The sequence below is a fragment of the Saimiri boliviensis genome, chromosome 13 (genome assembly GCF_048565385.1).
Source record: "Saimiri boliviensis isolate mSaiBol1 chromosome 13, mSaiBol1.pri, whole genome shotgun sequence".
Classification (NCBI taxonomy): domain Eukaryota; kingdom Metazoa; phylum Chordata; class Mammalia; order Primates; family Cebidae; genus Saimiri; species Saimiri boliviensis.
In genome coordinates this window covers 29,460,727-29,485,662 of record NC_133461.1, presented here as the reverse complement: position 1 = coordinate 29,485,662, position 24,936 = coordinate 29,460,727, and the positions used below count along the sequence as shown (strand labels likewise).

Genomic DNA, 24,936 nt, shown 5'->3' with positions numbered 1-24,936 from the left:
ACTCGAAATCAATGCAAGTATAATGAAAGTTTATCATTCATATTTATTGCCATATAATAAATCTTTCACAAAAATAAGAAATCTCTGGTGGCTTTGCAGAGCTGTGGCAGTGATGCATGTGGTGGGGCCTCCCTCCTGAGGGGAACCAGGGTTGGGAGCATCCTTGCAGGCCTCCTTGGAGGCTGCTGCCCCAGCTGAGCTTTTCGCCAGTGGGTACTTCTATTGTGTGATGAATGAGAAGAGAGAAAGACGGAAGGGCGATCAGGGTTCTGGGGGCACCTCAGTGAGCTGGGAGGCCTGGATGAGAGGCTGTATGATTCCCCAGTCAGGGCTTCCTCGGGAGTGTGCCCTCTGTCAAGATGACTGGGTTTTTGAGGGGCCTCATTTCCTCCCATGACAAGAACTGACAGTCCTGAGCCCAGGGACTGTCCTGTGGCACTGCCCAGCCCTCAGACTCAGAGGACAGTTCTGCGGTCTTGCCAGAAGCTCAGCTGCTTCACATGACCTTAAACATTTAAAACATTTTTTGGTTTGAAGGAAAAAGAAGCCAAACAAAATGCTCTGGAAACGAAGTTGCAAAGAATTTCCCCACGTAGGAACTATGTATCCTTGCTACCTGAAATGATAATCATCGCTCCCCCTGCTGGCTGAGAGCTCTGCTCCTCCTCCTCCTCCAGACTGGCTCTCCCACAAATCTGACTAAGTATCAGTAGAAGGTGTCCCCAGGCCCCACCTCTAGACTGGATGTCTTGTACGTGCACTCTGAGGTGAACACAGGAGTCAGAGTTCCCATTCCAGCAATGACAGGAGGAGGCCTGACAGAACAAGCCCCTCAGGGACCAGGGCTGGGGGGCAAGCTGCACTCGGCTCCGGGACCCCACCAGGGATGGGTCCTCCATGAGTCCCTTGGCCTCAGTGAGCTTCTGTTTCATTCCACCCAGGTGAGGATAGGGAGGCTGCCTGCCCTATCTCAATAGGCCCTTGAGAACACGGCTTGGCCGGGCCTTCCCCATGTGGAGCCCACACAGTGGTGCACTGAGATGCTGGCAGTGTTTTGACCTTTTACAGAGCTTGGGGTGACTGAGGATGGCTCCTCCTAGGCCCTCAGAAGATGTGATGACCCGAATGACTCAGGCCTGCAGCCCTGGGACATGGGACAGGAGAAGCCAGGCCTGAAGCAGATGAGCTGTAGTGGATTGGAACAGCGTGCTCAGTCTCGTCTGGGGTTATGCACTTTCTATGTTGAAAAGCAAATACTTTTTCTGTCTTTGAGAATGAAGCTAGGCTCCTCGTCTAGACTGTGAAGGAAGGTCCCACCTGGCCCTCCGCGCAGCCCCAGTGGCTGTTTACCTCCAAGAAGCTCCTTCCTCCAGCTTAGGCACCAACACGTGGATCACACTGGCCCAGAAGCGTTCTTAAAAAATCAGAAACAAAGAAGAAAACATACTTTTCATCCCAAGTGGAATCCAGTATGAACAAACTAGTCTCCTTTTTCTATTCTTGTGGGTGAAGGAAAAAGACTGTTTGCAAATAAAGATTTTCTTTTGCCCAATGATTGATTAATACAGAGTAGAGTAACTTAATTTGTGCTAGACTCCAATTTCATTCCAACGACAGTTTACAGACCGTATTCACAGAAACGTTAATCTGGGCTTCATGAGAAGTAGCCACTTTTTTTTGGTTTGTTTGTTTTTTAGAGACAGGGTCTCACTCTGTGGCTCAGGCTGGATTGCAGTGGCGCCCTCTTAGCTCACTGCAGTCTTGAACTCCTGGGCTCAGGCAATCCTCTCACCGTAACCTCCTGAGTAGCTGGGACTACAGGAATATGCCACCATGCCTGGCCAATTTTTAACTTTTTTGTAGAGATGGGATCTCACTATGTTGCCCATGTTGGTCTGAGATTCCTGGGCTCAAGCGATTCTGCTAACTTGGCCTCCCAAAGTGCTGGGATTACAAATGTGAGCCACTGCACCCAGCCCATATTCTTTTTTAAGAAAAGATGCAGAGGTGTTCAAGATTAATATCAAATTGTCCAGGCATGAAATTACGGGCCCTCTGAGAGGTAACCAAACACACACACACAGCTTCATTTCTTTCTTAATTCCTGCCTCATCATCTTTTCTCATTGATGCTCCTTAATCTTAAAGGAATCTCTTTCTCTCTCTCACACACACACACAAGACCAAAACAACTATCTTGAACATGCAAAAAAAAGTAGTGTACACTGTTGAATAGTGTGCACTGCTGAAGTGTGACGTGCCTAAGGCATCAGGATCTTGGCAGAGCTCTAGGTTTTTGGCTTAGAAATAAAACTGCATGTTGAATAGCAGGTTTTTACATTTATTATTGTGTATTTCCTCCCCTTCTTGCACTACTATCTACGCTGAGTGATCTACTGCCAACTGGCACCAGTTCTCCAAATCAAAGTGTGTGAGGAAAACACACTTGTGCAATCCTCTTTAACAGAAGATACCGCAGGCCATCTGTCTGTCTGCTTCTGTTACCCAGCAATGAACTGACGTGAAGGGCTGCGTGGCTGGAGGGGTCGGGTGGGAGAGCGTCCTGCCCTCAGTCGGAATCCATGGTGAACAGCTGGATGGTCTGAGGGTTCCAGTACAGGCCGACTGCTGAGTTGTAGACAAGAGACCAGACATAAGGGATGAAAAACTCCTCAGGCTGCTCCTCTTCCACATACTTGAATTTCAATTCTGGAAATTTCTGCAATGAAAGTAAGATGATTTTATAATCCCACAGTTCCATGCACAAGCAAAGGCGGTGGGAGTGTGCAGGTGGTGTGGTGGGCAGGGAGCTCACCCACCGCTGCCATCCAGTCACAGGGCCTGAGGGCTCTGGGCTTTAAAGTATTTCAGCTATCAAATGGCTCCCAAGAAAATGTGAATTACCAATGGGGAGAGCGAATCACACAGTGGGTCCTGGTTGGCTAATGTCAGTCTGGCTGACAGTTCCCTGCTAGGGACCCCGACAGAGGTTAAGATACGATGAGAACTATCCCAGCTGAGACGTGGACCCTGCCTGGGAGGCAGACAGGGCTCAGGCCAATATTCCCGAGTGTGAATATTGGGGCGCGGGGGCTGGCTCTTAGGAGGCACTGTCTTCAGGGTTCTGTCATTCTGGAGGTGAGGACCTTCCCCTCACAATGCTGAGCCCTGACCTGAAGGGGTAGGAGTGTGCCTCTGGTGGAGGGGGGCTGCTCTGGAGGAGCGGGGCTGTGGGGTGGCCAGCTTGCTCAGCCACAGCTTGGCCTCACTGTCTTCTTCCTCGGAGGCAGGAGCAATGGCTTTGGCTTTGCAGAGAGGGAGGGAGTCCGAGGTTGCTCCTCACGGAGGCTGGGAAAGGCGTGGGCCTGGCTCTGCCCGCACCCCGCAGGCGCCCTGGTCTGTGAGCTCCGGTGCTCTGCGGTGTAAGAGGCTGCGCAGCGCTGTGGCCTACGGCGGCACTTGAGCATCGGCACGTCACTGGGATTTGGGCTTTTGATTTTCTAATTTTACTCCTGACTTATTTATTCCAGCCTGAACAGAGGAAGTGATTCCACTTTCAGCAGCTTGAGGAGTAGCTAGAGTTTACCCAAGGCCCCTGGGCCTCTCCTTTGCCAAGGCGTTGCTGGCAGGAGTGACTCCAGCTTGGTGACCCTTGTCCCAGGTGGGGAGGGAAGAGAGGGGACAGGGCCCTGGGGGGAGGGGTATGGGGGAAGGCTGAGAGAGAGCTGAAAGAGAGAGAGAGAGGAAACCACACACCTCCCCACATGCATCCACAGGGGCACTTATTACATTATACTGGAAGGCAGTACCCATAGGGCAGAGAGGTTTTTATCTGTTTTGTCAGCTGCTGTATCCCCAAGGATATTAGCCAGGCACTTAATAAACTGATGAGTGAGTGAATCAATGAAGCAATCAACCATGTATTGAGGGCCAACTATGTCCCAGACACACTGTAGATGCTTTCTGTATATTATCTAATTTAGTCCTTCTTATGGGAGTCCATTTATTGGTTCATTCACTCATTCTTCATTCTACTGACTGTTTGCTGCCCGGTGCCAGGCAGGCACTATGTGGGCCAGAGCCTAGAGATCCGGGGGTGCAGCAGCCGAACCTAGCTCCTGTCCTCACAGAAGGTAAACCTTCGTGGAGGAGGGAGGCAGAAACAGCAGCAGCAGCAACAAAAAGCCAATTCTAACAGGGCAGCGAGGCAGGGAAGGACAAGGAGCTCCAGAAGCCAGAGGGAGGAGGTGGCAGCCACACGCAGGGGAGGTGAGTTCCCCCAGGGCCCCGCGTGGGGAAGGCCTGGGTGTGAGGCAGGAGGCGCAGCACCTGGAGGCTAAGGAGCGAGTGGGGGAAGAGCACACACTGAAGAGCAGAGGCCAGACTCGGGAGGTGCATGTAAGGTCCCGGCAGCCTCTGAAGGGCCTGAAGACTACAGCACAAGTAGAATCTGTGCAGTGACCGCTCCCATCACGGCGGGAGAACTGGAGGGCATGGGGCAGCAGGCAGGGGCAGGAGCCTGGTCCAGGGAAGGGAGAAACAGGCCTGACTAGGATGATGCTAGCTGGGTGGATTGAAAAGATAGTTAGGAAAGGGAAGAAGCAGGTAGAGGAGCTGCATGTACACATACACACCCATACCCGCAACACACACACACAACACACAGACACACTCACAGACACACCCAGACATGCACAGACGACACAGACACACACAACACAGACATACACAACACAGATACACAACACACACACACTCAAAACAGACATACATAACATACACACACTCTGACACACACATTCAGACACAAAGACACACACAACACACACACAACACAGATATATACAACACAGATACACCACACAACACATACACAACAGAGCTACACACACACCCCACACACACAACACAGACATTATACGACATAGATCCACACACTCAGACACACCCAGAAATGCACAGACACGCACACAACACACCACAGACATACAACATAGACACAAATACACAGCAGACACACACCAAACCACAGATACATACAATACAAAGACACACACACTACACAGACACACACACAGATAGACTCACACAACACCCACACACACACACGAACACACACACAGACATGCAGTTACAAGAATTTAAAAATAATAACATTTACAGTGATTAAGACTAAAAACATCTGGGCCAGGTGCAGTAGCTCACGCCTGTAATCCCAGCACTTTGGGAGGCCAAGGCAGGAAGATCACTTGAACCCAGGAATTCAAGAGCAGCCTGAGCAACCTAGCAAGACCTTATCTTCACAAAAAATTAAAAAGGTAGCCAGATGCGGTGGTGCATGTCTGTAGCTACTCGAGAGACTGAGATGGAAAGACTGCTGGAGCCCAGGAGTTCGAGGCTGCAGTGAGCTAGAACCATCCCAGTCCACTCCCATTTTCCTCCAGCCTGGGCCAAAGACTGATATCCTGTCTCTAAAAATAAATTAATTAAATTTAAAAAATAAATTTAAGAAAACCAACTAAAAACATCCAAGTGTTGGATCTACAGAGCTCCAGAGAGGAGCAGAGTGAAGCTGGAAAGGCTTTGTGGCAAGAGTTACATCTTGAAAAAGCGTGTAAGAATTCCTAAAAAGGAGGGTGTCCTGGCCGCTGATGTGACTTCAACACACCAGACAGCACAACCCCATCTTCTATGGCTTCCGCGATCAGCAGTTCCCTACTTCGTGGCTCCCAGATTGCTACAGAAATAGGTGCTAAGCTCTAGCGTGACCTAGGCCTAGATCTCCCATGCCCTCCACCTCACACTGCAGTCCCCTTTCCAAAGCTGCTCAAGTCCAGTGAAACCTGCACCTTTTCAGACCACCAGTGTTTCCTGCCGGCTCTTTGCCATCACCAGCACAGGCTGGAAGTCTCAGTGTCTGGGGATGACATGGTTCATGACCACAATTGAGGAGACAACTTCTTTAACTGGGCTCTTCCGGTCAGTCTAGCAAAGTTTGATCAGGTCAGGATGTGGCACTGCTTCCAGCACCTGGTGACATGAGCGAGTTCAACGAGGCCCCAGCTTTATTTTTCTTTCTTTATTCTTTCCCCCTCTCAGCTGACACCTAAGGCCCGAGCTTTCTATTCCCTCCTCGCCCACTCCTGAAATCCCCTTGCACCCCACCTGCCCTGTGCAGTGCTCTCTGGATGCTCCTTAACTGCTGGGGGGTCTCCTAGGGCCTGAAGAGCTTGGGAGCCTCCCCACACACTGTGTCGATTCCAGCCTGACATGGGGTTCTCAGGTATGTGGGTGCTTAGAGGGAAGTCTTCGTCATGGAATCAGGCGTCTTGGAGGTACCAACGTGATGAGATCCTTTTCTGTGAAAAATCTGCATTTGTAGCAAGAGTGGGGCAATGCATAGCTCCCACTAACCCGCGCTCCCCACACACCATGCCTGTCTGAAGCTCCCGTGGCATCCTAGTCGGTCACCAAATGTCCCACTGAGGCCAGTGCCGACACCATGGAGAGACGGTAAATCGAAGCTCAGAGAGGCTCAGTGCCCAGTGCAAGGTCGTGCAGCCTGCTGGGGTGGGGTCAGGTTTAAAGCCTAGGTATTACCGTGTGCAAAGTTAGTTTGAAAAGTGACATCAGAGTTCTGGCCACCATAAGGATTTGTCCTTAAATTTGATTCTCTCAGGCTCCATGAAACCCTTCTGGGTGTGAGGCGCAGAACTCAGCACACTGCTGGTCCTTAACAAAAAGCCACATGACGGCAGTAATCACAAGAGGATAGCGGTGGTACAATGAAGAAGAATGAAACTCACCCCGAATAATGGAGACAAAAGTCCTAGTTCTTAGGATGGCCTCAAACTTCAGAAAACCTCACACCGACTCAGAGAGAAGCGAGGGGCTGGGTGGGGGCGGAGTCCCCCACAGACTGTTTTCTTGGAATAACATCCTACATTTCTATGTGGAAAAGTCGTCATTAAAACGCACTTGTTAGAAATAAAAAGGACTCAACGATGTGAAACCTTTTCTCTATTCAGTGACTTATGTGGGGTTTCCTCATGAAGGCCATGGGAGAGGCTGAGAGGCAGCTTACGTGAGGCTGCTTTCCTCATCTCTGAGCGGGGTGGAATGGGAAATAAAATGAACAAACTGCAGACCACTCTCAGAAGAACTCCTTCCAGCTGAATTACAGAAACTGAGGCAAGAGCCGCTACTAAGCTCATGGGCTGGCAGTAAGTTCACCTGCCCTCATGGCTTTGGGGAAATGCTGATGACTATTCCGCTAGGAGTGATGAGTCAAAGACTGCCTTTAAATCCTGCAGGAGAGGATCCGGGGAAGATACCGGCAGCCCATGGCTATCCTTCCCACTACCTGGTAGAAACAGAGGTGAAAATGCCTCAAGTTTATGTCAAAACAATAACCCATCTCACTCTCCACAAAGGCACAGGACATCTCTTAACAACACAGAGATCTTTCCTTTAATCGGAAAGTATACTTTTTGGCCAGTAATAACTATGGCTTTCAGATGTTGCAAACAAAATCTTAGGAACATCCAGTATATAACACGTGATAGTACACAAAAAATAGTAAAAAATAGTATAAGCTTTATTAAGAGCAGACATGTATATTTTATTATGAAGTTATTCTTCAAGCTGATTGATATTTCCATAGAAGTTCTCCATAAAAAATAATAAATTCTGAGATTATACCTAATGTTTCTAGCTAATACAACTGACGACTTACCACGTGGCAGGCAAATTCAAAGACTTTACATATAGTTACTCATTTCATCTTTGAAACAACTAGAAAAAGCAACTCCAAAGGCAGGCAGATAATCGTCGTTTCAAACCCATTGTTTCCCATTTATTCACTCAGGAAATACTTACTGAGGGCCTAGTGTATAGTAAACACAGGACTTAAAACACAGCCACTAGGGCACACAAGTTCTCGGCCTTCAAGAGCTAAAAGGCCGGTCCTCACTAGCTGAGTGACCTTGGACTAGTCTCACATCCTTGCTCAGATGGATTTACTGTACTCTGAGACTTGGAATGGAAGCATCCTTCCCACTTCACGGAGTTGTACTGACAATTGGAAGAGGTAAGGCACATGAAGGCCTTGGTATAGTGCCTGCCACAGGGTAAGTGCTCTATAAATGTTGGCCGTTATCACTGACATTAAAATGGTATGCCAGTGTAAGGTATGCCCTTATAGTGTTCTGTAATCAAACCAAAAGACTAGACATACTGTGATGCTTACCATGGCCTGGTCATAGCTAAGTCTAGTCTTGAGATTTGATTACAGAGCCCATTTCTCTGATGCACCCAAATGGACACTTCTCACTTGGCCACTGACACTCAGTAATAGAAATAAGCCTTCCTGCATGAAAACCAGAAACAAGTGCTGACAAATGGCTTAAAGGCACTGAGCTCATCTTCATCCACATTTTTAAAGAACAAAGCTGTTTCACAGTAGAAGCAGGTTCTGAAGAACTGCCTTCTCTGTCTCAGAGTCGGACTCAACTGGAGGGGAGAAAATTGGCCCTGCGGCAGGTTTATGGCCATGGTAACGTAGACGGGTAACTTCTATAATGTACGTGACACTAGGTGTTTACCATCTAATGGGTTAACTAAGAAGGGGGTAACGAAGCAGGGTTTACCATCTAAGAAGAGGTAACTTCTGCCATGTACCTGACCTAGGCATTTACCACCTTCCTGTAAGATCGCGCAGCACGTTCAACAACATCCGCGTTGATGCTGGGGCCTGGCAGCTGACTCCCTGAGCTGCAGGGGAAGCAGGGGCTGCGGCTGACCAGGGATGAAGCTTCTGCTTGGAGTTCACAGCAACAACCCAGCAGGAAGCTCGGTGGAAGTGACTTCGACTGCAGTTGCCACGTACCAGGCACTTTCCGCTTCACCAATGGCCACCCTCTAAAAACAGAAGTGGCCTCTCTCACCTTATGAGCGTCTGGCATGTCACTGACACCTTAAGACACATTTGCTGAATAAGGAATTAAATGAATGAATGGCTTAAAACCTGCTCAAAAATCCTGTGACACGGGTATTATTATTATTGAGATTAAAACAACCAAGGCCCCAAAAGGATAGGTGACATGAAAAAGAGACCACAGCAGTGCGTGGCAGAGCCAGAAGCTGAACGAAGCTCAGGCTTTTCCTCTGGAGCCTTCAAAAGGGACCTGAGAGTGCCCTTCTTAAAATCTCTGTGGTCAACATGGACACTAGGTTTTCATGTCTTTCAAGTGATAATGAGCTTCGGATGTTTCCTCAATGTCCTCCTAACCGATAAGTCACTTAATCTTTTGTGATCGTGTTTCCTCACTGTGAATGATGGGGTTGATCACTAGGTGACCCCAGTCTGGGGTCAGGAGGCCTTGGCTCTGTCTTGGCTCAGCAACTGGCAAGCTGGGCAGTTTGCGGCAAGTCACAGCATTTCTCAGGACTCAGTTTTCTATCCTTGTGAGAAATGAGGGACCTTTGAGCTCCTTCCAGTTCTGACTGGGTGTGGTTTTATGAGATGTGGTTTTATGTTTAGACCAATAAGGTCTAAAGTATTCCCTGCCATGCCTCTAGGCTTTGCAGAGTTCACTGGGAGGAAGAGCTGAATGGGTCGGGCCTGGGTTCAGCTGCAACCCTGAAGTCAACATTTGTTGATTTCTACTTAGACAGACTTCACATTGGTGATGGTATCTGAATGTCCTGGGGGTTGACGATAGACAGTTTTAAAGGCTAAGGCTCCCAACTGCTGAAAACAAACACAAACAAGAACGTGCTGTGGAGCTGCTCTGCGGCCTAGGAGCTCCCAGCTAAAGGGGCTGAGGTGCCGGGCGCCGCCCCCGTCTGTGCTGGCTGGTGAACGTCTGGTCCCCTCCACAGACCGGGTTCCTAAACTGCTGTCTCCCAAGTGTGTACCACTAGTCGTGGGGGGGCCAAGAGAGCCGGGAGGGAGAGAAGCATGAACACACGGCCATTCCCGGAAAGCCTGAACACGCAGACAGCACTGTGCAGCTCCTCTCTCCCACGGTGAGCAAGGGAGCAGAGATATTGTTTGCTTGAAGCTTTTCAGCAGCACCTAAAACTTCCAGGAAGGGGAATTGGGCTGTCTGCTATTTATGCATGTTCTCCAGGACTGAGTACGCAAAGCAGACGCCTGGAAGCACAAGGTAAGGAGCTTCCTTTTTCCTGAAGGGAGTTGTTTGTAAGGGCAGTGCCTGGGAACACTTTAAAAGGGTGAACACTAGGCATAGATCATAAAAGAATTTTGAAAATGTTATTCAGTCAACCTGGGTAAGCCCGTGTTGAATTTAACTTGGCCCCTCTCCGAATCTATCTGTCCATCTACCTCCCTATAGAGAGTGCCAGCATGGGTTGAGACGTAAATAGCAATTCTTAAAAATATGTGCTCCTCCCTCTAAGATGTCTTAGAAGTCTAAAGTACTAAGGAAAAGAAAGACAAAAGGTTTAATTTAGCACTAAGGACGCTGGGGACACATTTTGTCAGGACTCAGTCCAAGAAATGTCAATCTGAATGTCAAATCAACAATCTAGAAAAAGTCACTCTTTGCTTTACGTTCCTTTGTAGAGAACAATGATGCCATCCTGTGAGGCTAAGTCCAGCTTCCTCACTTGAGAGTGTCTTCATCTCCAACATGGTCAATAAACCCTCTCGGTGGCTCAGGGCCCTGGCTGCTCAGGCATCCCCAGCCCCTCCCAGCTCTGCCATCTGTCCAGCTCTTCTCTACCCACATATCCCCTCCCTTGGGCTTCTCAGAACCCCGCTGGGCTCCAGTGAGTGACTCTGATGGTCAATGTGCTTTGAGGGCTGCTAAAGCCCCGGGAAGACACAGGAGGTGCCTGGAAGGATCGGGGGGCTTGGACCTCATAGTTAGGGCAGGAATTCAACTAGAATTGGCTGGCACAGGGCAAGGTACTCTCAGGCCCAGGCTACTTTGGTGAGGAGCCCCTGGCTTTCACTCTTCTCTTTCCGAGATACGTGTCCTGTGACACAGCTCAACAAGGAGAGAAAACCCATCTCTCAGGCTTGTAGCTTGATCTCAATCCAAAGCTACTTGCAGCAATCCTGTTGTTTTGATTTTTGGAGCCAGAGGTAATGCTAGACTCAAGTTTGACTGGAATGCTTTTATCAGCTTCAGTGAATCAACCTACCACAGTGGGACATCCGGAAGCCCAGCTCAGAAACAAAGCAAGGGTCTGGTTTGGTGGCTGAGACTTGGGTACAACACGCAGACCAAAACCCTGAAAGCCTGTCTCTGCTGTCAGTCATGTGATCTGGTGAAAACCCACAGGAAGTTGAGTGAACAGAGGGAGGGCACAACTGCAATAATTTTATTACCACGAAAGTTCAATGGAGCTTTTCCCCCTTCCACCTAAAGATGATATAAGACAGCATCAGAAACTCTAGCAAGCACCTGGCATAGGTCCAGAGAGTTTAATACAATTTAAAATCCAATAGCTACATAGCAGACTGAAAAAAATTTCAAGACCATATTAGGTCTTGGAAATAGACAAGGAAATGGGTGATTGCTGGTTGCAAGGCAGACCAGTAACTGCTGGCAGACGGCACAGGTCAAGAGTGATGGCTTAGCTACTACAGACAGCACATGCAGGGCTTGTGGTGGGCAGTCCTGCTCAGATGAAAACTATACAGGTTTCGAGATCCTGTCATGAAATAGTAAAGGATGCATTTACATTCTTTTTTTTTTTTTTTTAAGATGGAGTCTGGCTCTGTCGTCAGGCTAGAGTGCAGTGGTGTGATTTGGCTCACTGCAACCTTCACCTCTTGGCTTCAAGCAATTCTCCTGCCTCAGCCTCCCAAGTAGCTGGGACTACAGGCATGTGCCACCACACCTGGCTAATTTTTGCATTTTTAGTAGAGAAGGGGTTTCACCATATTGGCCAGGATGGTCTCAATCTCTTGACCTTGTGATCCACCTGCCTTGGCCTCCCAAAGTGCTAAGATTACAGGTGTGGACCACCACGGCTGGCCACATTCTTTTCTTAATTCCAGGGGTGAATGATAAATTTGGGGATTATGTAGCGTCACTGTCATTCCTCCCCCATATCCTATGTAACTTTAGTTCATCAATGGTGATTCCTTACACCAAATGTTGGTGGGCTTCAACTAAATATGAGGCATTTGCTTGGCTGTAGAGGAAAGAGAGGAGTAAGTGCTGCACCTTGAACAGGGTGCATCCATTAGCAGGAGGAAAGAACAAGCAGAGAGCATGACCAGGATGGGAAGCAGGTGGTGCTCCCCGAGGACACTCTCCCAGGTAGTTCTGGCTAACACTAGGGCCGGTAGTTTTAGGTGGGCTTGGACAGCAGACTCTGGGAAAAATAATGAATCAAAAGTTCAGCTAAATTGTTGATCAAGACTGAAGTGTAGGCTCTTCCAAGTGTAATGGAAGGAGTGACAAATCTATCAAATATTATAACCTAACAAAAAGAAGATAAGCACTGGTCTATGAATAACATCAGCACTGAATGTGGAAAAGTTTCATTTTATGTGAGTTAATTTTAAAACTAATGAAAAACTTTACTTATTTATTTGAGATGGAATCTTGCTGTGTCGCCCAGGCTGTAGTGCAGTGGCGCAATCTCTGCAATCTCCGCCTCCCAGGTTCAAACGATTCTCCTGCCTCAGCCTCCTGAGTAGCTGGGATCAGAGGGGCACACCACCATGCCCAGCTAAATTTTGTATTTTTAGTAGAGACGGGGTTTCACAATGTTGGCCAGGCTGGTCTTGAACTCCTGACCTCAGGTGATCCACTGTTGGAATTACAGGTGTGAGCCACTGCACCAGGCCAGAACTAAATTTAAAATAGAGTATAAAGGGCCGCTTATTAGAAGTTACAAATTAAGAAATACAAAGTTAAAATTAAGAAGCCCATCATGGGAGTTGCTTAGAAGACAGCTGCAACACACCGCATATCTAGGAACACCGTGGCTGGCCACACAGAGGGACCCTTGGCTTCTGGAGGCAGGGGGTGCGGCGGGGGGTGGGGGGAGGCTCTGGGCAATAGGTTACCACCCAAGAGGAGCACTTACAAGGTTGGTAGACACAGACCCTGAGCTCAGGAAATGGTTTCACCACTTTGGAGTGCCCATAAGCGACACTAACGGTTTTTGTAACTGAGGGCGAAAAGACTCTTAGGGAAACCATGAAGTTTATAAAGGGGAACTCCATGCTTGGGACAAGCTCTCCACAAACCATCATGGATCCTGCCCATGGCCCATCTTCTGAGTAGCCCCACGCCAACTAGAAGCCCTGCTGAGTCCAAATCTTGAGCAAATCTTGTCCCTGGTAGGACCTCTGTCACAGACCCAGGCTAAGGGGGTTCACAGAAAGGAGAGAAACTTTATCTTTAGTTTTCAATTTCCCTCTCTTTTCTGGGGGCTGGAGGGAAGGTGCATTGCCTCCTACTGCCTTGATGTGTGGGCAGGGTTCTGACTTGTGGAAACAGAGCTGGGGTCGGGGGAGCTGGAACTACATATGGAGGGACCCTCTGGAGCAGACAGAGGCTGACAGTGCTTTTCTGGGGACCAGCAGTGAGGTGTGGCTAGACATAAGTGTGGAAAGGTGGGTGGAGGCGCAGAGGTGGCCTCGAGGGAAGCCTGTTCACCTGGGGAGCCTAGAGTTGGGGGACAGGTGGAGGACAGACTTGTGATCTAAAAGCCATCAGCTGCGAGGCGGCAACTCCTCAGGAAGGCTGACCGCAATACCGAGTGAAATTGCCTGATGGGGAGGCAAATCAATTCCTACTTAGGAGGCTGGGAGAAGATTTGGATTCCAAGTTAGGAGATGAAGGGCAAGAGTGGAGAATTCTACTGTCTGTCTTCAAAGATGATGATACTAACGAGAGGTAGAATCTGAATACAAGGTGCTGAGAGTTCTTCCTAATCCATAGTGGTGACACTGTCTTCGAGGTTCTGAACAGATTGTGTGGGATCCCGCCCATGGCCCATCTTCTGAGTAGCCCCACGCCAAGCTGCAGAACTTCCCAACATGCAGAGGGCCAAGTGGGCAGAATGTTAAACAGGAGCACAGCAGTGTGCTGTGGGTGAGTAACCTGAATTCCCTTTCTTGGCCAAAGATCTCCCTGCTATGAGAATGGGAAGGAAGTGACTGTGATGAGCTGAAGCCTGGAAAGGCTGGGTGAAGAAATGTTTCCCTCCAGCATTCCAGAAAACTTCCTGGGAGGGCTCACATCAAATGATGAACAGGCAACCAGTGGCTGACTCTAACAGAACAACGGCTCCACGCTGCTGGCCAGTGAGGATGGAGGTGGTCACGCTGCCACGGGAACGGAGGCGACTCAGCCCAGCAGCTACGTGAGCCTGGCTGGGGGAAGTGAGTAATGGGCAGGACGGGGTGGGGTGCACACAGGCTGAAGGCAACTTTGGGGTTTCTCAAGTCGTTCCTGATTTTCATTGCCATCCTGTGCTCCCACTTCCCTGAAATGGAGGCAGGACTTTTCAGACAACTCAGACACTCAAGAGCCACAGAATGGACTCAGGCTCTGCTTTCTGCTGCACTGCTGCAGAGCCCCTACGAGCTACTGAAGACAGGGCATTTTCACTGTCACTGTTAGAGCAAAAAAGAAAAAGCGTACTTGAAACTCTGTTTTCCAAAACCAATGTGGAGAAAGCTAATAAGCAAGGGACAGGTGATGTGATCAGAAATGAAACAGGATTTGGCTCTTAGATGCAATTGAGGAGAGAAGAATCTTCACAGGGGGCTAATGAGCATGAAAAGATTCATATTTGTAAGCTGAAACAAAGATTAAATCTCCATTTATAAAAGCCTATTCTTTTTCATTCATGATTTCTGCTTTTTTTTTTTTTTTTTTTAAAAGACAGGGTCTCACTCTGTTGGCCATGCTGCAGTGCATTTTTGCAATCTCAGCTCACTGCAGCCTCAACCTCTCAGACTCTAGCAATCCTACTGTCTCAGCCTCCCTAGTAGCTGGGACTACAGGTGATGCCACCACACCTGGGTAATTTTTTGTAGAGACAGGTTTTTTCCACGTTGCCTAGGCTGGTCTCGAACTCTGGGGCTCAAGAGATCTGCCCACTTCAGCCTCCTAAAGTGCTGAGACTACAGGTGTGAGCTACGGCCCAGCTGGATTCCTGCTTTTACCCTTTCTTGTACAAAAAGGCATAGGTCATAAGTTTCATTTCTCAGTGTGTTAGCAGTGTAAAACTTGGCACACCATCTCCAAATTAGAGTCTTGATCTGGCCTCAGGGCAGGCTAGAAATTTAACTGCACTGGTATAAATCCATGTGATCTGGATTTTTTGGTAATTTTCTTATGAAGTGAACAGTTTCACAGATTACAACTTTATGAACCAGCAATAACACTGCAGGCAGGATAGAGGGAAAGTATATTCAGAGGTGGCAAAACAGTGATGCTGACTGACCAGAGGAGTACACGGTGGAGAGGAAGGGCTCGACACCTCTGCAGACTGCTGCTCCTTGAGCCCAGGTCTCTCTCGGACGCTGCTCAGGGACTGGCTCAGGCAGGGCCCCACACGAGCATGCAAAGTGTTTCCCAGGCAGGCCTGTGGTATGCTGGGGCCAAAAAGAGCCAGGGCAAGGGAGCTGGGAGTCATGCTCATTTCTACCTGCCCCACATGTTTACTGGGGGGGGCGGTCTGGTGGTGGCCCAGGAGCCACCCTGTCCCGTTGTTCCTAGTCTGACAGCTGAAGCTGCGCCAGGCACACCACCATGACGTCTGGTGTCTTCCTCTCCCCAGCCTGACAGGCTGGAAGGCAGAAGAGCAGGCAGCCGGCATTTCATGCTTCCCATGGCAACAACTATAATACTGATTGATTATGTGAAATTTCAATAAATACCGTGAAAAAGAAGTGTAAACTTTTAAGACTACCATGTACCTCTCCCATCTAGGCTATGAATGGTATCATGGAGGGAAAATTCAAGACATCTGGATTTTAGAGGTGGCTCTGACACTAATAAACTCAGACAAATAATGTCCCTCTTGACACTTAGTTACTTCATCTGTAAACCATTATGGCCGACGAAGCCTTCTCTGACTGGTGGAGAGCGGAGCTGCAGACTGGACGTGACGTTGAGGTGATACGGGCAGGGCTGAGAGGCCCAGTGAGGGCCAGGCATGGCTGCTGGCTGGACTCTGTAAGCACCTTGCTCTGCCTTGTCCAAGCAATCCCAGAGAAGGGCCTCAAAGGAGCCCATCTTCTGCCTTGGAACAAAGATCACAGCCAAAGGACAACTAGAGAATATAAGATCTTTCCCTCCTCTATCATTTTCCACCCCCCCAAATCAATGCTCCAGAAAGCAAGTGAAACATCTGTAGATGGAGTATTTGGAGATCTCTAGTCATTTTCAAAACAAAGAATTAAGAGCAAGCACTCATATTTTATAACACAGGCTCCAATTATGCCAAATTTACCCTTCCCCCCCTCCCCCCTCTCCTCCCCTCCTTCTTCTGTTTTTTTTTTTTTTTTTTTTTTTTTTTTTAAGAGGCAGAGTCTCACTCTGTTGCTCAGGCTAGAGTGCAGTGATGTGATCATAGTTCAATGCAGTCTCAAACTCCCGGGTTTAAGTGATCCTCCTGCCTCAGCTTCTTGAGTAGCTGGGATCACGGTATGCATCACCATGCCCAACAAATTTTTAAGCTGTTTTATAGAGATGGGGGTCTCACTAGGTTTCCCAGGCTAGTTTTGTGCTCAAGTGATCCTTCTGCTTTGGCCTTACAAAGTGCTTGGGCTACAGGTGTGAGCCACTATGCCTGGCACAAATTCACATATTTCAATAAAGAAAGACACATTGCTTATCTCTTAACTTACTTTCGGGGACCAATGATAGATAATTCCATTTGTTATACGCTGTAGGCAAATTAAACAACATTGAGATTTACCATGGTAACACCCAGGAAACATTTTAAAGGATCTTTCAAAAGGAAATTCCAAATTTAAATAATCAACATACTATATTTTGGGATTGGGATATAGGTAACAAATAATAAGACACTTATATTTGGGTTTACTTAGAGCAAGGAAATGCAGAACATACTTTTTTTTTTTTTTTTTTTTTAACTCAAAATTTGGTATAAATAAGAAAACAAAGTGAAAACTCTAAATTTCCCCTAGAGAGAACTAATGTACACTCAGGATGAAAGGGATGACAACATCTGAGTTTCAGAGCTTGTACAGTGAAAAAGCAGATTTAAGGAAGATAGAATGCTGTGCTTATTTAAAGAGAAACTTACATGTAGATCCAACGTCTATGGTTACTACCTCTAAGTGCGTACAAAACACTTTCTGATGAAGAAAGATGTTTTAAGATAAAACTTATGGGCCAGGCACAGTGGCTTATGCCTGTAATCCCAGCACTTTAAGAGGCCGAGGTGGGTGGATCACAAGGTCAAGAGGTCCAGACCATCCTGGCCAACCTGGTGAAATCCCAGTCTCTACTAAAAATCCAAAAATTAGCTGGGCATGGTGGCGTGCGCCTGTAGTCCCGGCTACTCAGGAGGCTGAGGCAGGAGAATCACTTGAATCTGGAAGGCAGAGGTTGCGGTGAGCTGAGATTGAGCACTGTAGCCTGGCAATAGAGCAAGACTCCACCTCAAAACAAAAAACACTTCTGATTAAATCCCTCTTGCAAGGATTAGTATCTTATAGAAGAGACCACAGCCAGCCAGCTAGTTCTGACCACCATGTAAAGACGCAGCTAGAGGGTGCTGTCTACGAAACAGGAAGTGGACCCTCAGCAGATACCAAATCTGCTGGTGCTTCGATCTCAGACTTCCCAGCCTCCAGAAGGGTGAAAAATAAGTTTCTGTTGTTTATAAGCCTCCCATTCGACAGTATTTGGTTATAGCAGCCCCAGCGGACTAAGACAAAAGGCGACCCGCTCACCCATGCATCCTTCCTTCCTTTTTGTTAATATTTACATTATAACCCTAATCACTAGTGCTTTAACAAATACAATGGTGATACAAAATAATGGTTGTCTTTGCCACCTAGTTGATGGGTCCGCATCACTTAGCTGTGACTATACCAGGACCCTAACCCAATGGCTGACCCTTAGCTGTTTTCCTGGCTGTTCCAGAGGTCAGAGCTGGAGCGACGGGCTCAGCTGACAGTTAGAGGCTCAGGTGGCGGCTGCACAGTGTGGTGGTATGAGGGAGGGGATGTGCTGGGAGCCCTGCAAGCTGAAGGCTAACTCAGTACCACCCGAGACTCAACATCTTACTATGGAAAATTACCCACATACACCAAAGTGGAGAGAATACTACTGTGAACACTGAGTGCCCATCAACCAGCTACAAGTCATTAACTCATGGGCACTCATTTAATCTACCCCAACTTTCCTCCTCTAAATTAGTTTGGTGCTAATTCTGGACAGTTTATAATTTCACTCTTATTAAACAGGTAAGAACAGTTTGCTCCACTTTAAGAAAACCCAATATGATAATAAAATAAATTATAGGGTAATCCTTTGTACCATAAAAGCATTTAATAAAAATAATAAATATGGTCCCTGCCCTTAAGCATCAAAAAAATCACTAAAAATGAAAAAAAAAATCACTAAAAAGCAATCCTCTAACATAACCTGATGTTGGAAAGTACAATGTAATAATTGCCAGTTCTCATCTGGATGGACTCTGGAGTCTCCACAAACTGCCTGCCCAGGGCCTCTGAGCTTCATTTGCTTCCTCTCATTTCAGCAAACCATCAGCCTCTGCCAAAGGAGCTCCCTAGGATCTCCTGCACACCTCAGGCAAATGCCCACCTCCATGCCTTTTCTGACACGGCTCTTTACAGCGAGGATGTCCTTCCCACCATACTGCCATTTCCTACAGGGCCGGTGCACATGCGTCCCCTTCCTCCAAGAGTCCTGAGTGGTTCTCTCCAGTGCCCTGTCCCTGCCTGCCTACAGCAGTACCTGTACATTTCCTACCAAGTGCCTGGCTGGATATGGGTTTGGATAGTTTCCATTCAACACTGGACATAAATGATTTGAAGGTAGGCTTTCTGTGTGCCATGCAGCCCCAGGTCAGGCACTGATGAGTGAGAAACAGTACTCTGCTACAGGGTGGCTTAGGAGAGACAGATACAGAGAGAGACACGGAGAGCAAGAGAAACACACACACACACACACACACACACACACACACACACACACACACACACAGACTGACTCTGTGGATGTGCAGTCAGGGGATGCTGGCAAGGTAATTCACCTAGGGTGGTCCTGATGGAGAGGACAGAAGTAGAAGGCACTCTCTCGGCATGGGAAACTGTTCAGAAGCCGGGTCAACTGAGAAAAAGGTTCGAACCCTCCCATACAATGGCGTTTCTAAGCGGTTCGTGGGTAGTGAGGGGGGCATGAACAAAAAAGTCTATAATAAAAATCTGATCATGTACTCTGTGTTTAAACAAATCCCAATGGTTTCTTAATGGACTGCCATAGAAGATACCAAAAAGTAGAGGCAGAGCCTCTGAACCATGTTCATAATCTAGGCATTGAGATAAAAGATGAACAAAAATAACTATCAATGGCCAGGTATGGCAGCTCACACCTGTAATCCCAGCACTTTGGGAGGCTGAGGTGGGTGGATCACCTGAGGTTGGGAGTTCCAGACCAGCCTGACCAACATGGAGAAATCCCATCTCTACTGAAAATACAAAATTAGCCAGGCATGGTGGCACATGCCTGTGATCTCAGCTACTTGGGAGGCTGAGGCAGGAAAATGGTTTGAACCTGGGAGGTGGAGGTTTCGGTGAGCTGAGATCACACCATTGCACTCCAGCCTGGGCAACAGGAGCAAAACTCCATCTCTAAATAAATAAATAAATAAATAAATAAATAAATAAATAAAACTATCGGACAAGATAGGAAGTGATAACATCATCTAAATCATGCAAATAAGTATGATCTATGGGGATCCAGGGAAGGGAGAAATTAAACTGGAAGCATCAAGAAAGGCTTCAAGAAGGAAGTGGCACTTGGGTGGTCTGTAAACCAAGGGTAGGATTTGGGCATGTAGAGGTAGGGGGAAGGGCAACCCAGACAGAGGAATAACAGAAGCACAGATGGGGAGACAGAAAAGCACAAGGGTGCGTACGGACCAGCCTATATGTTTTGAGAATAAGAGGGGGAATGTGAAAATAGCTTGGAAGACAGGTTTATGGAGGTCTGCTGCGACTGAGCCTAGACGTTATTCTGCGTACAAAGGGGGGCCACTCCATACACCGCAGCAGAGCTGTGCCCAGGACCTGAGCATATTCTTGGGAGTCTGCTTGGGAAACAATGTGGTACCTCTGGATGGAAGGGAAGCAGCCCTTGGATGGGGAGCAGCTGGGGGACTAGTGCAGGGTCCAGGCGGTGGGGGCTGAGGGCTGGGACCCAAAGATGGCAGTGGGAACAGAGGAGAGCTGGCAATGCCACCAGGGTGAGTGGGCAGGGAGACTTGGCAAAGAGCCGCCTCTCCCCAGAAAGGGAAGGAAATCAGCGCTGGGAAGGCAGAGATCTAGAAATGAATCCAAGAGCTTCCTCTGTCAATAGTCAAACTTCATATGTTTAGAGTTCAATGACCTATGTTACTTTTGTTTTTCCCTAGAAACAAAAGAGCAGACAAATAAAATTCTGTTTCCATCCTCCATCTGGCTCCATCCTAATGAGTCTTTATCTTTCTGATAGTCTCTGTGAGCCAGTTTGCCTCTGGGAAAGGGTCTCTCTGCAGCTGACCTCATGGTGCCTGTATGTTCAGTTCAGCAGTAGCTGCTGAGACGAGCCTCCGGGCCTGACAGTCTCATAGCCCAGATTAAGCAAGCTGTCTGCAACACTTGTCAGAATTATAATTCTCCTACCTTTATCTTCTAAGGTTAGAAAAGGTGCAGAGGGAGCCTGGGAGAAAGTCCTAGTACACAGTTCTGAAGGAAGGAGCTTTTACTTAGTCTGTACATTTTAATCTGATTGCCAGCCCTGTAAATATTATAAAATGAAAACAATAGCTTAGGAATAACGGCAGACTCACTGTCACCAACGATTAACTTTATGATCAGAGTCTAGGAAGCACACCCTTATCTAGCCCAGCTCAGGACCTGCTGACTGTGACCCGGCCAGTCCCCAGGCCTTGACTCTGGGATCTCCGCAGACACTGATGAACTCTTTTGGTCCTCCTGCCATAAATGTGAAGCCAGCAAGCTTCCTCCCACAGGTTTCAGGGAAAACCACGAGCCCTTAAGATTCCCAAGACAAGAGTCAAAACAGACTAGACTCCAGGTGCTTTGCACCAATGGCACAGTGCCCAGCCCTGACTGCCACGCACAGAACACACACGGGTGGCATGCTGTTTGCCATCTGTTCTCCTCCACCCGACTCCTGAATTATTTGGAAAGGAAACAGGAGTCCTTGGAACACACTAGGGTTAAGAGTTCCAGCTTAGAAAAGCTGACTTCAGTCAGGGGTCATCCTGTCACGCCCCTTCAGAAGTGTGCATCCAAATGTCAGCCCAGGGATTCTTCCCCGTGCTGTTTCCTTTTCACCTTTGAAAATGAGCATGGGAATGGGGGTCGTGATGGGAAGGAGATTAGGATAGATCTGGAAAGCCACTGAGGCAATATGCCTTAATCTATGGGCAGAAGACAACCAAATCCCCACCCAGAAGCTCTTTTTCTGGAATATTCTTTAAGATCAGTTTTTAGTCACCTCTCACTTCCAGTGCAGCAAAACCTACAGGAAATGGAACCCTGCTAATTGGAACTTTCACTAAAGCACACCTATTTTTAGGACAAGGGAACAAATAAGAGAAAAAGCACATATTTCGCAAGTTAAAAAACAACAGCCACAGAACCCTCCACTGAGATTGTTACAGGCTCTGCCCAATTTCCCACACCTGACCCAGGCCTGTCCAGGGAGAATCCACATGAAAAGGATGAGTGAAACAGTGAGTTAGGAATTAATCAAAAGAGAAAGGGCAGTTAAAAAAAAAAATCTATGCCCAAAGAATTTCCCTCTTACTAAAAAGCTTGGGAAATAAGTTATATTTTGTAAATATATATAAACAGAACTAAAGAAATATGTAAATGAAAAACACTATCACAGGGCTAGGAAACTAAACATAGTTTAGGACAGTCACTGTTGGTGGGACCTTGTTCTCTAAAGGGACAGCCACAACCATATAACACACTGATAATTCAAAGTATGAAGTGCTCTAACAGCTGGGCTGCTAAGTGGTTGGAAAGGCTTTGCTGAGAAGGTAGTAATTTCTTTCTTTGCTTTTTTTTTTTTTTTTTTTTTGAGACAGAGTCTCACTCTGTCGCCCAGGCTGGAGTGCAGTGGTGCAATCTTGGCTCACTGCAGGCTCCACTTCCTAGGTTCAAGGAATTCTCCCCCTTCAGTCTCCCAAGTAGCTGGGATTACAGGCACTCGCCATCATGCCCAGCTAATTTTTTTGTAGAGACAAGGTTCTGCCATGTTGACCAGGCTGGTCTGGAATGCCTGGCCTCAAGTGATCCATCTGCCTTGGCCTTCCAAAGTGCTGAGACTACAGCTGTGAGCCACCATGCCCAGCTGAAGGTAATAGTTTCTAAACGCTAAGAGCAAGGGGTGACTTTGGGTAGGGAAGAAGAACTTTAGACATTGGGGGAAAATCTGAATAGAGTCATGTTTGCAAAAACAGTACAAATAACTTTATTTTTAGAAGAGAGACAGTAAAACCAGTCACTCCCAAAAGGACTACGTTTCTTATTTTATATTTATTATATATTGACCACTTACAATTTATAAGCCTATATAGAATCCTACCATGAAACTGATGGTCTAACCGTATGTATTATATAAAATCTTTTTTTTTTTTTTTTTTTTTGAGACGGAGTTTCACTCTTGTTACCCAGGCTGGAGTGCAATGGCACGATCTCAGCTCACCACAACCTCCGCCTCCCGGGTTCAGGCAATTCTCCTGCCTCAGCCTCCTGAGTAGCTGGGATTACAGGCATGTGCCACCATGCCCAGCTAATTTTTTGTATTTTTTTTTTTTAGTAGAGACGGGGTTTCACCATGTTGACCAGGATGGTCTCGATCTCCTGACCTCGTGATCCACCCGCCTCGGCCTCCCAAAGTGCTGGGATTACAGGCTTGAGCCACCGTGCCTGGCCTGTATTATATAAAATCTAATCAGAACAACTGCCATGCCTAGGAAAGAAGCATTTTTAGGCAGATTCGAACTTGAAAATATACATTTTCTTATCTCAAAATGAAATGCTTCATAAATCTATTCACTGGTCAATAAAATTAACTTCTCAGATTTCAATTATTTTAAGCTAATCTTTTTATTCTATCCTTCTCAAAAGTGATTTGACACTTGTAATGAAAATGCCTTTGAAGTAAACATGTAAAAATTCACATCAAACATAATTTTGAAAATAGATTCACTTCTATGAAGCTCTCCACACCAGACTCAATGATGTCATACTCCCTAAAGAAACTGCTCACAGTAAGAAATTTCACGTTCACTTTCTCAGGGCCACTCTATTATCTATTTGATTAAATCCTACTTGAAAGTTAAAAATAATGCCAAACTAGCTAGACTGATGCAAAGGAAGTTTTAGCCTTTGCACTTATCTGTGGAGAGGCTAGCATGCATTTGAAATCTCCAGCGAGAGTGTATTAAGTTCTATTAATAAATCACTGGGACGGCGTGTTCAATATATACATATATTTTTCCTTTTCACACTTCTAAATCTGCAACTAAAATAAATGTAGGCTTAATTTTTACCATGTTCAAAATTGTAGTTTCTCTCTTTACTTTCAAATACTGTTTTGCAATTCAACCTCTTTGTTGTTTATTATGTATCTAGTATTAATCTGTAGTCATTTCATGACTAAACATTGCCTCTTAAAAACACAGATGTTCTAGCCCCAAGGGTTGCTAAGCTATTGACAAATTGTTTTCTCAAACTTTTTACTTGCTTACATGATTTAAATTAACAATACTCATTTCTAGGCCGGGCGCGGTGGCTCAAGCCTGTAATCCCAGCACTTTGGGAGGCCGAGGCGGGTGGATCACGAGGTCAAGAGATCGAGACTATCCCGGTCAACATAGTGAAACCCTGTCTCTGCTAAAAATACAAAAAAAATTAGCTGGGCATGGTGGCGCGTGCCTGTAATCCCAGCTACTCAGGAGGCTGAGGCAGGAGAATTGCCTGAACCCAGGAGGCGGAGGTTGCGGTGAGCCGAGATCGCGCCATTGCACTCCAGCCTGGGTAACAAGAGCGAAACTCCGTCTCAAAAAAAAAAAAACAAACAGAAAACAATACTCATTTCTGAAGGTATTGAACTGTTGAAGGTATATTTAAAAGTTACTTGTTTAGCCAATTCATTGCTAGATCAGAGAGAATAACGAAAAATCACAAATTGTAAGTGCTCATAGACAAATCACAAGCTTGGCTTGGGCTTCTTTGCACTCCACGTCACTAAAATACCCACAGAAGGCTTGGGTCTTTATTTTAGAGAAAGCAGGGATATAATCTATTTTCCCTTTCCCACTTGCTTTAAAACCAGTAACTCCACTATAAGTCCACACAGTCATTACAACTTCCTCCAACTCATATTGCCTAGGCCACGTTTTCCTTCTTTTAGTGAAACAGTTAAGTTTTTTTTTTTTTTTTTTTTTACATTACTCGTAGTAAAATCAAATACATTATTCACTGAAAAAAATTAAAAACAGAGCTTATAAAATTATCACTAAAATTGGTTCCACAATCCAAATATATAACAACTATGAAATACTATGATGTATCTCTTTATAGTCCTTTTAGTAATGGGCATAGATCACATCTTAGGAGAAAAAAAATGGGTGAAATCACTTGATTTGTATATGCAAATGCAAACAGGAAAATAATTTTACATAGTTGATA

At 46.8% G+C, this 24,936-nt stretch overlaps 1 protein-coding gene across 4 annotated transcripts in view; it reads right to left on the bottom strand.

The window, feature by feature from the left end:
• Positions 1-23: 23 nt before the first annotated feature.
• The window catches only part of DYM (dymeclin), a 439,715-nt gene continuing 414,802 nt past the window's right edge, over positions 24-24,936 (bottom strand). For all 4 annotated transcript variants that reach the window (XM_010336841.3, XM_074383488.1, XM_010336842.3 and 1 more), the window contains one exon: positions 24-2,718. In XM_010336841.3, the coding sequence (XP_010335143.2) occupies positions 2,569-2,718 (150 nt within the window). In that variant the 3' untranslated portion in view covers positions 24-2,568. The remainder of the gene's footprint in view (positions 2,719-24,936) is intronic.